This window comes from Atractosteus spatula, chromosome 3, assembly GCF_055471065.1.
Source record: "Atractosteus spatula isolate fAtrSpa1 chromosome 3, fAtrSpa1.hap1, whole genome shotgun sequence".
Taxonomy (NCBI): domain Eukaryota; kingdom Metazoa; phylum Chordata; class Actinopteri; order Semionotiformes; family Lepisosteidae; genus Atractosteus; species Atractosteus spatula.
Window position 1 is genome coordinate 67,787,108 of NC_142708.1, and position 19,265 is coordinate 67,806,372.

Genomic DNA, 19,265 nt, shown 5'->3' on the forward strand with positions numbered 1-19,265 from the left:
ACATTCACACGTACACATTCACACAGATGCCACACACTTGCACACACACTCACACGTGTACAGTCACGCACAGACACCAAGCGCGTGCACGCACACTCACACATCCACACGTGTACATTTACACACAGACGCTGCATGCGTGCACGGACACTCACACATGCATATGTGTACATTCACACATGGACACCAAGCACGTGCACGCACACTCACTCATGCACACGTGTACATTCACACATGGACGCCGCACACTCACACATGCACACAGACACACACCAAACAATCAGCAAATATGGGAGAGAGGACAGTATGGCACTAGTTCTACTGAACCTCCTGAGGGATGTATTTTGTGTGTGGTTCGAGTGGTGGCTCGATCTAAAAGTGTTACTTGGAGTAAAAGAGAAAAAGATCACAGCAATGAGCCTGGTAGCAAAAACCTCCTCCTGGACCAGGATTTTCAAACAGGCGACCCAGGATGGTGACTGGGGATACAGTGCTGTAGGCACAACCATCCTACAGAAGAGATATTTACACAGAGGCCCCGATTACTTGCTCATTAAAGATCCCAGGGCGGTTCTTAAGAGGGGGAGCGTTAACTCCTGGGTCCTGACTCAATCCCCCTCCGAGCTGCACTGCCTGGCCTTCCTGAGCTAGTGCATCAGTTCCCATCCCCTCCCCCTGACCTGTGTGCAGGGGGGCCGTGTTTGCACCATGGCTGCTGTGTGGTGTGTCTACCTACCCAGGTGGGGGCAGCACTTCACTAAGGAATGAAAAGTCCCCCCGACCACATGTGAAAGCTCTTTAGGGTGTTCAGGGATGAAGAGCATAAAGCCAATGCCAAAAAAAAACACAAAACAAAAATAATGCTACATGATAAACCTACAAAAACCATCTACTGTAACAAATGACTTTTTTTCACCGTCATCAACAACGTGCGCTACTCCACACTAATCAGTCAGCTCTCACCTCTGCCTCTGGTGCTGCCCCTTCCTCTGGCCACACCTGCTGGGATTGCTCCACCTTTTCCCATCAGCCTCAGCACCGCCACACTGTTCACAGACATGGAGAAGTTTCTCTGCAAAGACATTTGGATTAAGACTGTCAGACCGAGCATTTAACAGCACTGGGTCTGTGTTATTATAAATGGGCTCAACAGTTGGGCAGCACGATGGTGCAGCGGCGAGCACTGCTGCCTTGTGGTGCTGGGGCCCAGGGTTCAATTCCAGACCTGGGGTGCTGTCTGTGTGGAGTTTGTACGCTCTCCCCGCATTTGCATGAGACCCCTCCGAGTGCTCCCGTTTCCTCCTGCTCACCAGTTTAGACTTCGATGAAGTTGCTTATTTGCTCACTTGTGAGCGTCAGGAACTCCTAATGTCAGATGTACCATTTCCAAAGGCTTCAGCGCACAGGACTTTATACAACCTGACTTCAGCTCGCTGGCTGTTATTTCTGATCAAGCAGTTCTAATAGGTAGTCAGACTCAAGTCGGGGTGACTCAGTATCAGACACCCCCCCAAAATAAGCATTTCTTCCTGCTGCAGGGCCAACCGCTGAAACTTCAGGCTCCCCACCTGAACACAGCTGGTAAAGAGTCAGTACCCAGTACAAAGCACTTCTGACCTTGTAAGAGCTAAGAGCACATTCACCAATCAGCCCCAAGTAGAAACTGAATCAACCAGCCTGTGATGAAGAACTCGGCTGGAGCAAAACCCAGAAGACAGAGCGCTCCTCCGGGCCCGGGACTGGGAAGCACTGCAGCAGGGACTTCCGCAGACACAAGCAGCATGTCTGTTTGTCCGTGCTTTAGCACCTCCATCTCCTGCCTCAGATTATCGCAGTGAAGTCAAGATCCCAGTGTGGTTCCCATACCACACGGCGGCCCCTGGGAAAAGGAGGCTGGGGGTCTCCTGCCTCACCTGCTCCTCCTCTGTCAGAGGCACCAGGGCCAGGGGCTGGAGAGGCTCCTCCTGGAGAATAGCAGCAAACTCCTTATCCTGCATCTCCTCTGGGACCTGGAGAGGGCCAGACGAGGGCAGCCAATGAAACAGGGGAAGAGAAGAGACGGGAGGGGAAAAGGTGTTAGAGGTACGGAGGAAAACAAAATAAGAAAACAGGGCGACGAGGAGTGCTGTCAGAAACTTAGGAATCCCAGATGATGACAGTAGTGCTTGTTCAATACGGCTGACCGAGGGAGACCCTCCTACTGCCCTATAGCGTGAGTGGCCAAATCAGGGACACTACAGGTCCAGCCCTCACCTTCTCTTCTTTAATGTAAAGTGCTAACATCTCCTCTCTGCCGTATCGGTACTCCGCCAGCTTGTACTTTGGCATCGCGGGAGAGGGGGGAGGTGACGTCACACTCCCCCCACTGGACAGTGCACGGAGCCTAGGGAGAAAGGCAGAGAGGGGCGGGCGTTAACATAGACGCACTGCATATGGAAAGAATAACTGCTAGAGATGGCACTGGACACTACAGTCCATTAACACTGCACTGAGAGAGAGGGGGGTTAATACAGACACACTGGACACTACAGTCCATTAACACTGCACTGAGAGAGAGGGGTTAATACAGACACACTGGACACTACAGTACATTAACACTGCACTGAGAGAGAGGGGTTAATACAGACACACTGGACACTACAGTCCATTAACACTACACTGAGAGAGAGAGGTTAATACAGACACACTGGACACTACAGTACATTAACACTGCACTGAGAGAGAGAGGGGTTAATACAGACACACTGGACACTACAGTCCATTAACACTGCACTGAGAGAGAGAGGTTAATACAGACACACTGGACACTACAGTACATTAACACTGCACTGAGAGAGAGAGGGGTTAATACAGACACACTGGACACTACAGTCCATTAACACTGCACTGAGAGAGAGAGGTTAATACAGACACACTGGACACTACAGTACATTAACACTGCACTGAGAGAGAGAGGGGTTAATACAGACACACCGGACACTACAGCACATTAACACTGCACTGAGAGAGAGAGGGGTTAATACAGACACACTGGACACTACAGTCCATTAACACTGCACTGAGAGAGAGGGGGGTTAATACAGACACACTGGACACTACAGTACATTAACACTGCACTGAGGGGGGTATACAGACACACTGGACACTGAATTTATATGCGTATGGCACTGAATTTAGAGAACATCTCCCTGTCCCCCCAAGCAGTACCGTACCATTCTGGTCCGAAGTTAAGTGTCTCAGCAGTCATTGTCTTCTCCTCCACAGGGTGCTGACGTACTGATATTGAAGGAAAAAATAAAAATGATTAAAATGGGCTTGCCGGCTCAACATTGATGTAATCATGGCAGAATTCTGCACACCATTTCCACCCCTGTCCTATCCCAGGGGCAGCGGCAACGCCAACGAGAGACGTGCCACTACTCCAACTGGCGCCAGCTCTCCTGTGGGGCCCTGGCAGGGAAAGGTTGAGACATTTCATTGCCAGCAACTACTGCTGCCCGCCGTATTGTTGTGCATTTGAGAAATACACTTTGATTTGATTTGAGACTGGCAGGGGAGCAGCACCCTGCTCCTCTGAGGTGTCTCCCCGCTTCCTGCGGGGACAGGGGGTGGCCTCTGCAGGCAGGTTACACGGGCGCTCCTGTGTGCGTGTGTGCGTGTGTGCGTGTGTGGTTCTTACCCTGTCCAGCGGAGAGGAGAGCCAGGGCCTCGAGGTTGTGCTGCGAGGAGGGAGGCACCGAAGGCAGCGTGGTTCCGATGCCCGGGTGAGAGACGGAAGAAGGGGGACCCCCCACAGGAGAGAATAGCTGCCTTAGTGGTGGGGGGCGGGGGTGGGGCGGGGGGGAGTGGGGAAAGGAGGAGAGAAAAGGGGGTCGCCGAGCGAAGGCCAAAAAACTGAAGCCGAGAAGGGGTGGAGACGACAGGCAACACCAAAGTAACGACCAGATGCAGAGCAGTGCTGCCCTACCGAGACGAACTCAGACCTGAAGTGGCCGGTGGGCGAGTCTGTGGGGGGGGTGGGGGGGGCGTGTGTATGTGCGTGCGGGGTGGGGGGGGGAGGGCGTGTGGGGGGGGGAGGCGGCGGCGCGTTGGCGTCTCTCTCGCTGTCCTGCGTCCGGCCCACTGCTCTCTGGGATGCGCCGTATTCGCCTCTCTCCTCGCTCTTCTCCCCGCGTGGTTTCGGCTGCCTGCTCCTTGTCTCCCGAATTCCTGGAAGGAAAGAACAGCAGGCGGTGGGGAGGGGTGGTGAGCAGATCCGACCAGGAAGGGGAAGGGGAGAGGAGGGCTTCAGGACTGCGCGGCAGGAAAGCCACTGGCCGTGCCAGCACGAAGGGCACGCCTGCGGTCAGGTACGCACACGAGGTTCAAAGAGAAACGGGGACCCGCGGGGCTCACTTGGGGTGCTAGCGGCTGAGCGATCTGGGGTGCCAGCGTGGGGAAGGCGCCACGGTCTCGTGGGAACTCCAGCTCCACAAACGGATGGATCCAGAATTAACCCCACTCTCGATCGGTTTCAATGCAAACATCGCACCCAAAACAGGAAAAGGCAGAATGTCAGCTCCCCAGAGGGCCAAGAGCAACGGAGCTCAGGGGGAACGACTCCCCGATGCTGGCGGCACTCTGAAATCACAGGCACCACAGCAAGCCACAAGGGTGGCGCTGCTGCACGCCAATCTGAGAATACTCCAGCAGCCATGTCACCCTGCAACTCACAACTGGAAACCCACTGAAGCTCAGCAGGTGTGAGCCTGGTCAGTACCAGGGTGGGAGACCTCCTGGGAAAAACTAAGGCTGCTGCTGGAAGAGGTGTTAGTGGGGCCAGCAGGGGGCGCTCACCCTGCGGTCTGTGTGGGTCCTAATGCCCCAGTATAGTGACGGGGACACTATACTGTAAACAGGCGCCGTCCTTCGGATGAGACGTAAAACCGAGGTCCTGACTCTCTGTGGTCATTAAAAATCCCAGGGCGTTTCTCGAAAAGAGTAGGGATGTAACCCTGGTGTCCTGGCCAAATTTCCCCCTGGCCTTTACCAATCATGGCCTCCTAATAATCCTCCCCTCTGAACTGGCTTCATCACTCTGTTCTCCTCCCCACTGAGAGCTGGTGTGTGGTGAGCGTTCTGGCACACTGTGGCTGCCATCGCATCATCCAGGTGGAGGGGAGTCCCCAATACCTGTAAAGCGCTATGAGTGGAGTGTTCAAAAAAGCGCTATATAAGTGTAAGCAATTATTATTATTATTATTATTATTATTATTATTATTAATAATACTCCAGCAAGCTCAAGCCCACTTTTCTTCAGAGGCTCTGTGCCAACTCGGGACTGGCATTCAGTGGGGCTAATTCAGTGTGGCAGGAACCATACTGGGTCCAGGGATCCGGGATCGGTGGTCTGCAGAGCTCCAGCTGGGCTCTGATCAAGCACCATCACTGGCCATGCAGCTCAGGGCCACACGCCTCCTGCCCTCTCAGAGCGACAACTGAGCTCTCTTCATACCTTTTACTCCTGACAATGTAAAACAGTCCACTATTCTGCCCGGCACCTCCAAGGCCAGCCAGCTGCATTCAAGTTAATGCAGTATCTAAAAGACACGAGCTCAGGCTCAAACCACTGTGACAGCTCCTGTTGTAAATGGCTAATTTTTTGTACCACTATTTTGGCAGCATAACAGACTCCCACTGGACTGCAGTTTGATCCACTGCAGGGTTTAGAGTGTGTCAGACTCAAATGACACAACTGGGCCAGGTCTGGCCAATTACAGGAGGCTCTTCTATAAAGGCAACAGCAGGTGCTGGAGCATTCCAGGCTGTTACCAGAGCAAATCAACACATGCAATAGTAGTGCTGTGCATTATCAGGAATTTGCCGCTTCTGTTACTCTCCTCTCACACTCCCCCTGAATTCACCAGCACACACACACTGTCACACCTGACTGTACTGTAGACACTGCTAGAGCCACTGCTGTCCCTCTTCTCTCACACTCACCCTGAATTCACCAGCACACACACACTGTTACACCTGACTGTACTGTAGACACTGCTAGAGCCACTGCTGTCCCTCTCCTCTCACACTCACCCTGAATTCACCAGCACACACACACTGTCACACCTGACTGTACTGTAGACACTGCTAGAGCCACTGCTGTCCCTCTCCTCTCACACTCACCCTGAATTCACCAGCACACACACACACTGTCACACCTGACTGTACTGTAGACACTGCTAGAGCCACTGCTGTCCCTCTCCTCTCACACTCACCCTGAATTCACCAGCACACACACACTGTCACACCTTGCTGTGAACTGTAACACAGCAGACACTGATAGAACCACCACTGACAAGAAAATATGAACATTTCAGTCTTAAAAACCGGTGCTTTCAAGTCTCATGGTATTCTCATCATCGTCTCAATTAATAGTTGCCCTCCTCCAAAGCAATGCCTTAAAGCAATGAACCAAACACTCTGAACAGACAAAATCATACAAACGTGCCTTAAAGAAAAGTACCGAACAGCCGAAAAAAAAACTCAATCCTCCCCCTAAAGGCAACACTGGTTTGTTGCTGACCAGCCCAACTCCAGATCCGGACAACTATACTAGTTTAAACCATCAGAGAGATCGGTGTGTGTCACTGGTCCAGGCGGAGACGGAGTTATGAAACCCAGGTCTCAGTGCTTCACTCTCGTGAGTGCTCGGTCACCGAGGGGCACCTAACTCAGAATTTCATCGCTGCGCACTTTCCAATAAGTACTGAATCGACCATTGATTGCAGAATTCGGTCCGATCGATAACGAAGGATCAGCCGGAGAGTAGGCTTCAATGAGATGAGATAAGATAGATAAGATTTGTATTGTCCCCTGAGGGAAATTTTTTATGGACACCCAGCAATGACTGGGAGCGCAGGTGCCGGGCCCGACAGCCCCCTGCCCAAACGCACGGCGAGACCGTCCACAACAACGTCCGTGCGGGACCAGACCTCCACGGACCGCACGCAGACCATCACCCAGCTCCCTGAGCCACAGCCCAGCGCCAGCTCGCAGGGATCGGAGTGCGCGCGTAGCTCTGCGCGGTTTTAGCGCATCCGAACAAAACTTCAAAACACAAAAACTCGCCGCCGCCACCACAAACCCGTCTGCACCGTGGGACGGTGACAAGCATCTCAGGGGGGACAGACAGTCCTAGCTTGCGGGGCGCTGCACAGGGCCCTCCGAAAACTGCCCGTCGCCACCCCACACACCAGGCTGGATGTCCGCCCCGCTCCCGGACAATCTGCGCGGCTGCAGCCCGTCACCTCCACGGCGTCAAAACAGGCGGCTCGGGAGCAGGCGGTCCCGCATCTCGCACCATCGGCACCGTCAACACCGACACGACCCGCTCTGCGCTCACGCCGCCTCGCCAGCCCTGCCGCCCGGTCTTGATTAACGCATGAGCGGCGCAGGAAGCGCAGCACCACCTTGTTACAACACCAGCGCCGATGGCAGCTGCAGCTGCGGCTGCGGCTGCGGCTGCGGCGACGTCCCAGCAACGGCCTACCCTGCGCGGTGCAAAGCGACGTTACTAAGGCTGTCGTGGGAGGAAAAAACTAAAACAAACAAACCCGTGCAAGTTCCAAAAAAGACGAGTGTCGCACAGCTGTGCACGCCGGGCGATCCTGCACCGATCCAGCCCCCGAGATTCCCGGTCGGGAGAGAGGGGGCCCGACGCTGCAGGCCTTCCAGCAGAGAGGGGGGGAGGAGGAGGAGGAGGAGGAGGAGGAGGGGGGGGCGGGGTGTGAGAGGCACTGACCCCCTCCCGCCCACCTCCCCTCCCCGCCGGCCGCCCCTCCAACTCTACCCCGCTGCTCTCGCCGCGGCCTTCACCTGCTCTCGGTCTTTCCTCCTGCCCTTTCATCCCCACGACGAGGCGAAAGAAAGCCTCAATCCGCGCAAGACTTAGTGCCCCCCAAACAGACAAACCGCACCCTTGTCGCTTACACACACACCTCCTCCTAAAAAATACAGTTAAACCCGGGAAGAAGCAAGTCTGGCGCTTACCTGCGTTTTGTTTATGTTCCCGATTTGAGTTTTTTAAATGTATTTCTCTCTCCTTGAATTATTTTGTTCGTCTTCTTTCCGCCGTCTCGATTTTTTTTCCTCCGCCGGATTACTCGCTGCTATTATTATTAATAACTATTATTACTACTGTTGTTTTAAATTCTATTTTTAAATGCAAGTAGTATCCAACAGTCGTTGCGCGTTTGTCGCTGTGCTCGCTCGCTCCTTGTTTGTGTTTTAAAAAAAGATGGCCGTCCTACTCGCGCCACGTGATAGGGGAGCTCGAGAAGCTGAGTTTTTCCCCGAACCACAGAAGTCGCCCCCTGTCACGTGATATATGATCCAGCAGGGTTGGAGGATGCCGCGCGGCTCCGGCTGTTTTTTCACTTAATTCGCCAGCATAGTGTGTGGAGTGCTGTTCATGTGGAGCCCTTAACTAAAGCCAGCTTGCAATGAAAAACACGAAAGGCCCTCCAGGACCAGGACTAGACAGCTTGCTTTAAATAGACCAGGAGAGACTGCAGACACACTGACCCCTCCAGGACCAGGATGAGACAGCCCTGCTTTAAATAGACCAGGAGAGACTGCAGACACACTGACCCCTCCAGGACCAGGACTGGACAGCCCTGCTTTAAATAGACCAAGAGAGACTGCAGACACACTGACCCCTCCAGGACCAGGACTGGACAGCCCTGCTTTAAATAGACCAAGAGAGACTGCAGACACACTGACCCCTCCAGGACCAGGACGAGACAGCCCTGCTTTAAATAGACCAGGAGAGACTGCAGACACACTGACCCCTCCAGGACCAGGACTGGACAGCCCTGCTTTAAAGAGACCAGGAGACACTGCAGACACACTGACCCCTCCAGGACCAGGACTGGACAGCCCTGCTTTAAAGAGACCAGGAGACACTGCAGACACACTGACCCCTCCAGGACCAGGACTGGACAGCCCTGCTTTAAAGAGACCAGGAGACACTGCAGACACACTGACCCCTCCAGGACCAGGACTGGACAGCCCTGCTTTAAAGAGACCTGGAGAGACTGCAGACACACTGACCCCTCCAGGACCAGGACTGGACAGCCCTGCTTTAAAAGAGACCTGGAGAGACTGCAGACACACTGACCCCTCCAGGACCAGGACTGGACAGCCTTGTATTAACTGTACAAGAAGCCCTTTCCTTGCTCTGCAGCAGGTGAAGGTTTAAAGGGACCTGCAAGCCCCAGAGCTGGGTGCCTCTGATTTAAATACACCTCTTTCAGCAGCATTCAGGGCAGAGAATGGATGACATTTCTTCACACAAAGGACAGTGGGTGTCTGGAAAACGTTGCCCAAGAGCTCTGTTGAAGCTGATTCCCTTGGATCTTATAAGAAAGGGCTGGATAGGATTTCTGGCTCATTAGCAATCCAATTGGCACGAGGGGCAGAGGGGCCTGCTCACTTTTGTAACTCTTTGTATGCACTTGTGTGCTTGTGAAGTGACCCTCCTGTCAGCTGGGAGAACGTTGTCCAAGTCAACTCATAGGCTTCATTCCTCTTTCGCCTCTGCAGATCTGGAAACTCCCTTCTGGGACTATTGGAAAACGCGCATGGCTGCGTCCGTCACAGGCCTGACCAGGTGGTGCTTGCATGTTCTGCCTCCGGTCTGGTTTCTGAAAGGTCCCTCTCACGCTGGAGCCTGGGTCTTGTCTCTCTCACACACAGCTGGTTTCCAGACACCGGGCACTTATAAAATCCACCTCCATTGCATCTGTTTAAATTTCCTCCTCTAGATGCCAGAGCAGCACATATTTTTAGGGAAAAAATTCAATATGTAGCTAAAATAACTTTAAAAATCCATCAGCCATTGTATGAAGTTCCATAATTCAACACTTTTATGCCACATAGAGGTACTTCTTGCCGTTTCAGATGGCTATTGGACTTCAAACTTAAATCAATTAAGTTTTTCAGGGGTTCACATACTGTATCTTCAAATAGACGCTAACTCCTCGTTGTCATGCATTTGTTGGTCGCTGTGGCGTCCGTCTATTAATGTTGTCCTACCGGGGCTTTCCGCCTTTCCGGGTCGGACCAGTTCAGCGGTGTCGCTCTAAAACCCTTCCGTCTCTCTGCATGCGAAGCCCCAGGACGGGGAGCCGAGGCCGCTGTCCGGGTCACAACAGCACGAACGACACCACAGACGTCGATCTGTAGTCTTCAGTTCTCTCACTTGGAGAAAAGGTCAGTGGTTTCTGTGTGCAAAATAAAAAAACAACAACAAACTAGCTGAACCAACGTCAGGAGCCGTTTTAAGTAACCACAAAGAGGTGGGCCAAGTCATCTGCACCGATGTTTCCTGACGCGTTAAGCCGCCAGAGAAGCTCACCTAATCGGCCTTCACCAGGGCATAAAGCCCCCTCCCAACTTAACTGGCTTTATTAAGGCGGAAAGAAATATTGTATGTTCACTGTGCTGTCGTCCGATTTCACTAAAGAGCGCGAACACGTTTATTACGAAAACGTGAGAGTAAAACCGATGAAGCCGGGATCATTGAAGGCGAGAAACAGTCGTACACTGAGTATCGGGACTTTGAACGATTGAATCGGGAGGATTTTGTTCCGGAACTTTTCGGAACACCTTTGCCAGCAACAGAACTCTTCACAAAATGTCTTGCTCTGTTAGCTATGACTTGCGTGCTGTCCTGGGATTGTTTTCATTTGGTTTGGCATTCCTGTATCTCTCCATTCATGGCTGTGCAAACCAACACAGAAATTCTGTCTCTTCTCCCTTAAAATGACACATTCCCTGCGTTTCGCCGCATAATTCCACATTCAAATACATTTGGTGTAAACATAGGCTATAAGCTTTGGTGGTGTCTGACAACCGACCAGCAATAACAGTAACAGTAAACCAACTGGATGTGTAAGTCTTACTGACAAGTCATCATAAATGTATTCCATTGAATATTTAAAGATTAGGCAAAAATATGTATAGTACATGTTTCTGCAGCTTCACATGAAAAATAAAACCCAGGTTTAACCCAGGAATTCTCTATCTCGGTGTTCTCCTTCCTATATAGAAAAGACAGTGCACATACTCCCGTATATTACTACATTTGTACAGAGAGGAGTGTGACGGTATTCTACTGTTGTTAAAAGCAATGTTACTTTGCACGGGACAATATGATTGCATATATATTGCTGGATATTAATGTTTTAGCCAATATTGTTCGCAAAGTAATTATGTTTTAACACAACACCAACTCCCTCTGCCTGCTCCTCTCCCCCTCTGCCTGCTCCTCTCCCCCTCTCCTCTCTCTGTGCCTGCTCCTCTCCCCCTCTCCTCTCTCTGTGCCTGCTCCTCTCCCCCTCTCCCTGCCTGCTCCTCTCCCCCTCTCTCTGCCTGCTCCTGTTCCAGTGTGATGGCAGATCCCCGGAGTCCTGTGTCTGTCCCTGCCAGTGGAGGCACTGCCCGGCCACCGGGGGGCGCTGGCGAGGTGGAGATGGACCCCGTGGAGTTCACGCTGCGCAAGCGGCTCCCGCGCAAGCTGCCGCGCCGCCGCAACGACGTCTACGTCAACATGAAGACCGACTTCCGCGCCCAGCTGGCCCGCTGCCAGAAGCTGCTGGAGGGCGGCGGGCAGCGGGAGATCTGCGTGCACGGCCTGGGCCTGGCCATCAACCGCGCCATCAACATCGCGCTGCAGTTGCAGGCCGCCAGCCAGGGGGCGCTGCAGATTGCCGCCAACACCTCCACCGTGGAGCTGGTGGACGACCTGGAGCCCGAGGACGAGGAGGGGGGCGAGCCGCTGACCCGCACGCGCAACAACTCCGCCATCCACATCAAGGTCTTCTACAGCGAGGGGCACTGAGGGGGCGCGCAGCTGCCGGACTGGAGCGGGCAGGGACGCGCTGACCGGTCCTGCAGGGTCTCCGGTCACGGGGCGTTCTGGCTCTCTCGGAGGACAGCGAGTTGGGAAATCCTGTCTGCATGCGGTGTTGCACTGATCCGCAGCAGGACGGCCCAGGCTCCTGATCGCCCCTGCGTGCCACCCCCCCCCAGCTGGTCTCTGTAAAAGCAGGTCTTCACTCCTCGGCCTTTGCTGTGGCTTAATGACTGGTGGGACAAGAGCTGATCACGCTGCCGCACTGCAGGAGAAGGTGCGTGGGTCCTGCTGGGTGGGGTGGGCCTGCGCAGGCCCAGGGCTCTTTCTGCCCCATCGCCCTTTTTCCAGGCGAGAGCCTTGACTCTGTGCCGTGAACAGGACGAGGCCAGAATCCGAGCAGCAGCCTTTCCCTGACGGTGTCTGCCAAGGAGATACTGTCCAAAAAGAATGACGCTGATAGAGTAGTTTTCATCCTATCGGCAGTCATGTAGTGTCTCATGTCGTGAGACATTAGCAAAACGGACTTGGGTTCCGGGTGCGGGTTTGTCCTGAGGGATCCAAGAAGGAGTGGGTGCCTCTGGTCCGTTTGGATTCAGGCTGGAAAGGCAGAGCAGTGAGGCGGACGGAGGGGGGTGACCAGTGCGGAGCTGCAGTGCTTGGCTGTTTGTGTGTATTTCAGCCCCTGGGTACATCCGTGTGCGCACACTTGACACGGGACGGTTGTTTTGTTTTTGATTGTTCCTCTGTAAATAAAAGTCTTTTCTGTTTGACTGAAGCCCCTGACATCTCTTTGCATTGGTATGTCAATAATCCAACAGTAGGTAAGGCAGATTCCCAAGCCTGCTGCTTGCACTTGCAGACATTTACACCAACAGGTCTGTGGAGGCCAGGTTATACTACATGTTGCCTTTCTGATTTCATCAATACTGTAAGTACAAGAGCCTCCTTCAGCTGGTAATACCTGGGGTGGATCAGCTCCTGCTGTGCAGTGAGAACCTGATGGAAATCACTGTAAAACCTGGAGTGGATCAGACCGCTCTGCATTGGGAGACTGATTGACCATACTATAAAACCTGGAGTGGGAGTCTAATTTGTTTGTGTGTATGTTCTTTGTGCTTCACCATTCTTTGCTGTAAGTTTCCTTTCCCAGCTGATAATTAACTCAAATAAAGTCTTGTAGTAGTTCAGGTGTGCAGCTGCATCAGCATGTGTAGGCTGCAAAGGAACAAGTAATAGGTTTCAGGTGAAGAAGAAGACTCCACAGCCGAAACGTTGTTTTCTTTCTTCTCTTTTCAGCATGGAATAAACCCATTACTTGTTCCTTTACAGTCTTGTATATTCTATGTAATAATTCGATATTATCACTAGGGGGCGCTCACGCAGTAGCATCTAGAAGGTCTGTAGAGAGCTTCAGAGCTGTAGAGACTGTAAAGACACTCAGTCCAGCTCATCTGTATCTTCACATTCACACTCATCACCATCAGATCTGTAGAGACTGTAAAGACACTCAGTCCAGCTCATCTGTATCTTCACATTCACACTCATCACCATCAGAGCTGTAGAGACTGTAAAGACACTCAGTCCAGCTCATCTGCAGCTTCACGTTAACACTCTGCTGGCCAGAGTTACTGCTTTTTGTACTTCACACTGATCCTTTCCTTTCAAACACCTCTGCCTTTTGTAGACCTAGGAATAAAAGCAACTTGTTAGTCCTGTAACTCTGGAACTGCTGAATCGGCAGTACCCACCCACTTTGGGAAATGAAATACTACAAGAGAATAAGGAACAGGCAGGCTGAATCACCTTTGTACAACAGCAGGGACTTGAACCCACAATCTTCCAGCTGGATCCCCCTCTCTGAACTGGCTTCATCACTCTGTTCTCCTCCCCACTGAGAGCTGGTGTGTGGGGAGCGTACTGGTGCACTATGGCTGCTGTCACATCATCCAAGTGGGGCTGCACTCTGGTGGTGCTTGAGGGGATCCCCAATAACTGTAAGAGTGGAGTGTCCAGAAAAGCACTATATAAGTGTAAGGAATGATTATTATTATTATGAGAGACCCAGCACACTATTGCTTCATAAAATTAAAACACTGGGGCAAGTGAACAAGGGGTAAGTTTTCAAAGAGCAGCAAGGTGAAGGTCTCCACTCCACAGGTCCCTCTGTCCCAGCTGGCCTGCCCCTGGGAGAGGCAGTGGTGAGGGGTGTCAGGGTCCGGGTTTTCTTCAGGACGGTGACCGCAGGTCTGGGCGATTGCTCTGGTCCCTGCTCCTCACACCCCGGCTCCATGCTGCGCTGTGTGCGAGAGTCCTGCTCTTGATTTTGGAGAGAGAGAGAGAGCGGTGGTGGGGGGGGAGCAGGCTCCTAATACTCTGGATGATGACCGAGTCAGGGGGCCATGCCGTGACAGAGAGGGGCAGACGGCGGCCGTCCGGTCTTCAGGAGACGCGGGCCAGTGTTTGCTTGTTTACTCTGCTATTCAGACCGCGCCGGTGTGGGGGTGTGCATTGTCACTCTGCGGCTCAGTTCCTGGGCCAGGGCTGCGCCGGAGCCGGAGCCGGAGCCAGAGCCAGAGCCAGCGCGAGGGTTATAAAAAGAAGCCCCGCGCGGGCCGGGGAGCGAAATACCAAAACCCTGCGGTAACTCAACACCCCCCCCCCCCCCCCCCCCCCCACTCCTTCTCCTCGCTGTTTATTCTGACTGTGCGATGAGCCCCTCGTCACCTCGGCGAGCAGAGCCGGCGTATTTATAGCGGGGTCGCGGGGAAACAATCGAGAGGTCAGCCAAGGCGCAGACGGAGACAGGCGCGCGACGGCGCTAGCCAGTCCTGCCCCCCCCCCGCCGAGCCCGAGCCGAAGCCGAGAGGCAGGGTCTGTAGGTCTCTGCTGTTTTTAGCCGAGGAGGGGTAGGGGAGGCGCTGATCAGCACGCCATCTACACTGCATCCTGTCCTGTCTGCCTAGCTGCACAGTCTGTGCCTGGGCCAAGGCCTGTGGGACTGACGGGGACCCTACCAGAACTCAGTGGGGACCCTGGCCCAGTGTCCTCTGGGCCGGGCCTTCTGCTCGTCATGTGTCTGTAGTGGGAACCAGCCTGGGAGCGAAGAACACTGCCATCAGAGTCTCTCCCCCTCCCCAGTCCCCAGTCCCCCTGGCACGGGGTGTGGAGGCAGCTGGTGGGGGAGGGACGTTGTTCTCCCCCTCCAGCTGCGCTCAGGTTGTCTTTCGCCCCACTGGACGTTACTCCCAGCCGTGGGGCCGCACATCCTCCTATTCCTGGAACAGAGAAGGCCGAGTGAATCCTGAAAGAACACTGACAGAGCCGGCCCAGGGGAGCCGAGAGCCAGCAGTGAAACAGGAACCAGAGCACGAGGGGAAAACACCAGGAACTGCCTTTAGAACTGAGAACAGGAAGAACTTCTTTACACAGAGCGCGGTGGGGCTGTGGAACAAGCTACACAGCCATGTTGTTGAAGTCGGTAACCAGGCTTCTTTCAAGAAACGGCTGGATGCTCAGATACTCCCTTCGGGACAGGATGTGGTTGTTTACACAAAGGGTGGTGGGAGAGTGAGGCAAGCTAGCCCACCATGTCCTTGAAGCCGATACTCTTTCGGGATAAGTCCGGGTGAGATCCTTGGATTAATTAGCCTCGCGTTCGTATCCTGTCTCATGATCTTATGATGTCGCTGCGCTGGAGTTGGCGTGTGCTGGCCTGTGATGCTGGAGTGGCTCTGTCTCTGCAGGGGTTCAGAGGTGAGGTGAGTCACAGAGGCACCCGGCTGCGTCTTTGCCACGGCGGCCCGAGAACGTGAGCACAGATTGAGCGGGCTGAGCGGATGTCCCATTCCAGGACGGGCACGTGCAGGCAGCACCGGCGCCGTGTTTCAGACTGTCAGGAATCCCCCAGCGGTTAGAACAACAAACAACCCCCCCCAACCCAGGCCGGCGCTCACGATTGATTTTTACTTATCTGTCTGCCTCTTGTTCAGATCACCTGTTTGCTCGTGGGCAGCAGGGGCGGCCGGCGCAGGGGGCCTGGGGTACGTGTGGCGAGACATGTCGAGCTGCAGGGGGCAGGGGGCAGGGGGCTATACTGCTGTAGGGCAGGGGGCAGGGGGCTGTGGGGCTGTGCAGGTTCGGGGCAGGAGGCTGTGGGGCTGTGGGGCTGTGGGGCTGTACGGCTGTAGGGCAGGGGGCAGGGGGTTGTGCGGGTTTGGGGTAGGAGGCTGTGCGGCTGTGTGGTTGTAGAGCAGGGGGCAGGGGGTTGTGGGCTGTGGGGATGTGGGACTGTGTGGCTGTAGGGCAGGAGGCTGTGGGACTGTGGGGCTGTGCGGCTGCAGGGCTGCGGCGAGCCAGGGGAGCACAGCGCCTTGACGAAAGGTAGACAGACAGGCAGGCAGGCCGGCCGGCGGGCAGACGGAGCAGCGCACAGTAAACAAGCACGCTGGAGGGGGCCAGGCTATATAAAGACGAGGGGCCCTGGGCCAGAGCCAGGCCGGACTGGCTGGCCGACAGTGCAGCAGGACAGGAAAGAGGAAGGGAAGTGTTTCGGGGGGGAGTGGGGGGAGAGAAGGCCATGGCGGCAGAGCTGGGAGTCGGACGATCCCTCTGTCCAGCAGGTGAGCACAGAGCTCCCAGACAGGACGTTCGGCCACACGCGTCCCTCTCTCCTTCTGCCTGTTCTTTCGTCTGTGCTGGGGTCACACTCTCTCCTTCTTGACCCTTCGGTCAGCGTTCACCCCTGGACTTTCCTTCTTTCTCCTCCTCCTTCTCTTTTTTTCAGTCTTCCTCAATCCCTCTCTCCCTCCTCCTCCCGCTGCCTGTCCCTTGCTCTCCTGGACCCCTGGTAGGGTGACCTGGCCCTCCATGGCGACTCTCGGAGGGCAGCCAGCTCTCCAGCAGTCTCCTGGGAAGGACGCAGGAGGGAATTCTTCATAACTCACATTGCCACCAGGGGGAGCCCTGCCCCTACACCTCTTTTATATAACATGAGGACCCCCTTCGCCCCCCTGAACCCCAATCAGCCAGAGATGGCACCCCTCTGGGAGGAATCTCAACATGCCGAACAACAGGCACCCCACCAGGGAGAATTCAGGCCCCCTTCTGGTTTTGGGGCACTACAGCCTTTGACTGCGATGCGGAGTCAGAAAGCCTAACGTCAGGGCTGAGGCAGAACAGCACACAGTACAGTCACCACTCTTCCCACGCCTGTTCCAGCTGAGATGGTTACGTCACACGTCATTGAACTCACCAGGGCCTTGACTGCACCCTGGAGATCCGAGGTCACTTCTGAAACACCACAGTCAGGACGCAGCCTGTTTAGGAATGGAAAACAATTCAAGACCACAGATTCCTCCTGACAGGTCAGCGAAGGGTTTGATGAAGGAAATGATCGACTTGAACAAAAAACAGGGATTGTGGGAGGCTCCAGGACAAGCAGGATGGCCTATTTCTGGGATCGAGACCCCCCCCGAATCCTGCCACAGACCCCAGACTCCCCATGAGTCTCCCTTACCTGCCACTGAGCTCCGTCCAGGGCTGCTGTCAGTGTAGAAACTCGCGGACACCCCAGCCGCAATCCCCCAGGTGTTACAGGCTCCTCATTAACCTCAGTGAGGGGTTGAGCAGGAGACATCTGATGCAAAACAAGTCAAGACTGAAGTGAAAACAAGGAGAGAGGGTGCACCTCCAGGACCAGAAGTATCAGTACACCTCCAGAACCAACAGTGAGTATCAATGTGCCTCTAGGACCATGAGTGAGTATCTGTGCCCTTGCAGGACCAGGAGTGAGTATCAGTCCCCCCCCAGGAGCAGGAGAGAATATCAACGTCACCTGCAGGATCAGGAGAGAATATCAGCACCCCTGCTGGACCAGGAGTGAATATCAGTGCCTCCTGCAGGAGCAGGAGTGCATATCAGCGCCTCCTGCAGGAGCAGGAGCAAATATCTGCATACCTACTCATACTCTGTATTGAATTAGCCACTCCAGAACCTATGTGTTGGTCTGCCTTCTTCTGGCATAGGCAACTGATGTAAACTGAAGACGGTACTTTAAACAGAGGTATTTGCTTTCTTCACCTTTTAAACTACTGCAGAGTCCAGAACTCTCCACAGCCCTTGACAAGAGCCTGGATACTGAAGACATTTTAAAATTCTCAGTAAATCATAAATTATTAGTTCAGTTCACTTTATTAGTTTACTTAACTTTATTACAATTCACTTTATTAACTTACATTAAAGATGTAAAATATTACCGAATATACCGAGTAACAAAAGTAAATAACGATTTCCATTTCTGATTCTGCTCATTATTAATTGATTAAGTGTCATAGTGTCTATTACAAGGGTTGTTCCAGGTGCAGGCTGGGCTCTGTGATTCATTGTGCTCGAACCCGGGTTGCCAGCCACCTGTCACCAGGATTCGATTGTCTGGGTGCCGCAGGAGGAGGGGGGGGGGGGCTGTGATTTCTAAACCTCCAATCAGCGACGAGCCTCCTGCACATCGCCATGGAGCTTGTGACCTGTCAAGAGGTGATTGGCCCTCAATTGGGTGGGCAGGTCAGAGCAGCCCTTGTGGTCACATGGTGACCTGAGACCTAAACGCAACTAGTTATTCCAGACTGTATGGCTATGTAATATTTAAAAAGTTTTAAAATGTAAAATTTGTTCACAGCTATTCTAACATACGATAAGGGTGATAACCATTTGGATAGCTATAGAACAGGGGTGGCCTGCTGCAGCCCTTGAGAGCCTCAGTCTGCCTGGTCCGGTAGCCCAGCCTTGAAGCATCGATCTGTAAAAGGTGGAACACGTGGGTTTCCGTCAGCTGAGCAATCAAACCTGCTCAATGGCCAGCCGAGCTCCCTCAGAGCTGCGGGGTGTTGGTATTCCCACTTCAGGTTAACAGTGGTGCGGTGGTGAGCACTGCTGCCTCACAGCGCTCAGGCCCTGGTTCAATTTCAGACCCAAAGGGCAGTCTGTGTGGAGTTTGCATTTTCTCCCCGGGTTTGCGTGGGTTTCCTCCCACAGTCCAAAAACCTACTGGGAGATTAACTGGCTTCTGGGAAACTGGGCCCTGGTGTGAGTGTGTTTGTGTGTCTCCCCTGCGATGGACTGGTGATGGTGTGTACCCTGCCTTGCGCCCGTTGCTTGCTGGGATAGGCTCCGGCACCCTCATGACCCTGAGCTGGACAAAGCATCTAGAAACTGGATGGACGGATTTACTGAAGTGTCCAAAACGAAATTGTTCCAAGTGTTGGGGGTTCGATGGTTTAAGGGGTGACCCATCAAACCTGCTGGCCACCCTGTTGTAGAATATCTCAAAGACATACAGGACGTTTAAGAGGACAGTTCTATAAGGGATCCCTTA

The 19,265-nt window shown here is 53.7% G+C and overlaps 2 protein-coding genes across 3 annotated transcripts in view; one reads left to right on the forward strand and one right to left on the reverse strand.

The window, feature by feature from the left end:
* The window catches only part of gigyf1a (GRB10 interacting GYF protein 1a), a 28,829-nt gene extending 20,552 nt beyond the window's left edge, over nt 1-8,277 (reverse strand). For both annotated transcript variants that reach the window (XM_088910080.1, XM_088910079.1), the window contains exons 1-6: nt 8,029-8,277; nt 3,680-4,209; nt 3,213-3,276; nt 2,254-2,383; nt 1,914-2,009; nt 964-1,072 (exon numbers count right to left, since the gene is read on the reverse strand). In XM_088910080.1, coding sequence (XP_088766206.1) covers nt 964-1,072; nt 1,914-2,009; nt 2,254-2,383; nt 3,213-3,247 — 370 coding nt within the window. In that variant the 5' untranslated portion in view covers nt 3,248-3,276; nt 3,680-4,209; nt 8,029-8,277. The remainder of the gene's footprint in view (nt 1-963; nt 1,073-1,913; nt 2,010-2,253; nt 2,384-3,212; nt 3,277-3,679; nt 4,210-8,028) is intronic.
* A 1,833-nt stretch (nt 8,278-10,110) lies between these two features.
* pop7 (POP7 homolog, ribonuclease P/MRP subunit) lies at nt 10,111-12,671 on the forward strand. The gene is made up of 2 exons (XM_088910109.1): nt 10,111-10,251; nt 11,428-12,671. The coding sequence occupies exon 2, from the start codon at nt 11,432-11,434 to the stop codon at nt 11,879-11,881; it is 450 nt and encodes a 149-aa protein (XP_088766235.1). The 5' UTR covers nt 10,111-10,251; nt 11,428-11,431; the 3' UTR covers nt 11,882-12,671.
* Nucleotides 12,672-19,265: the final 6,594 nt, after the last annotated feature.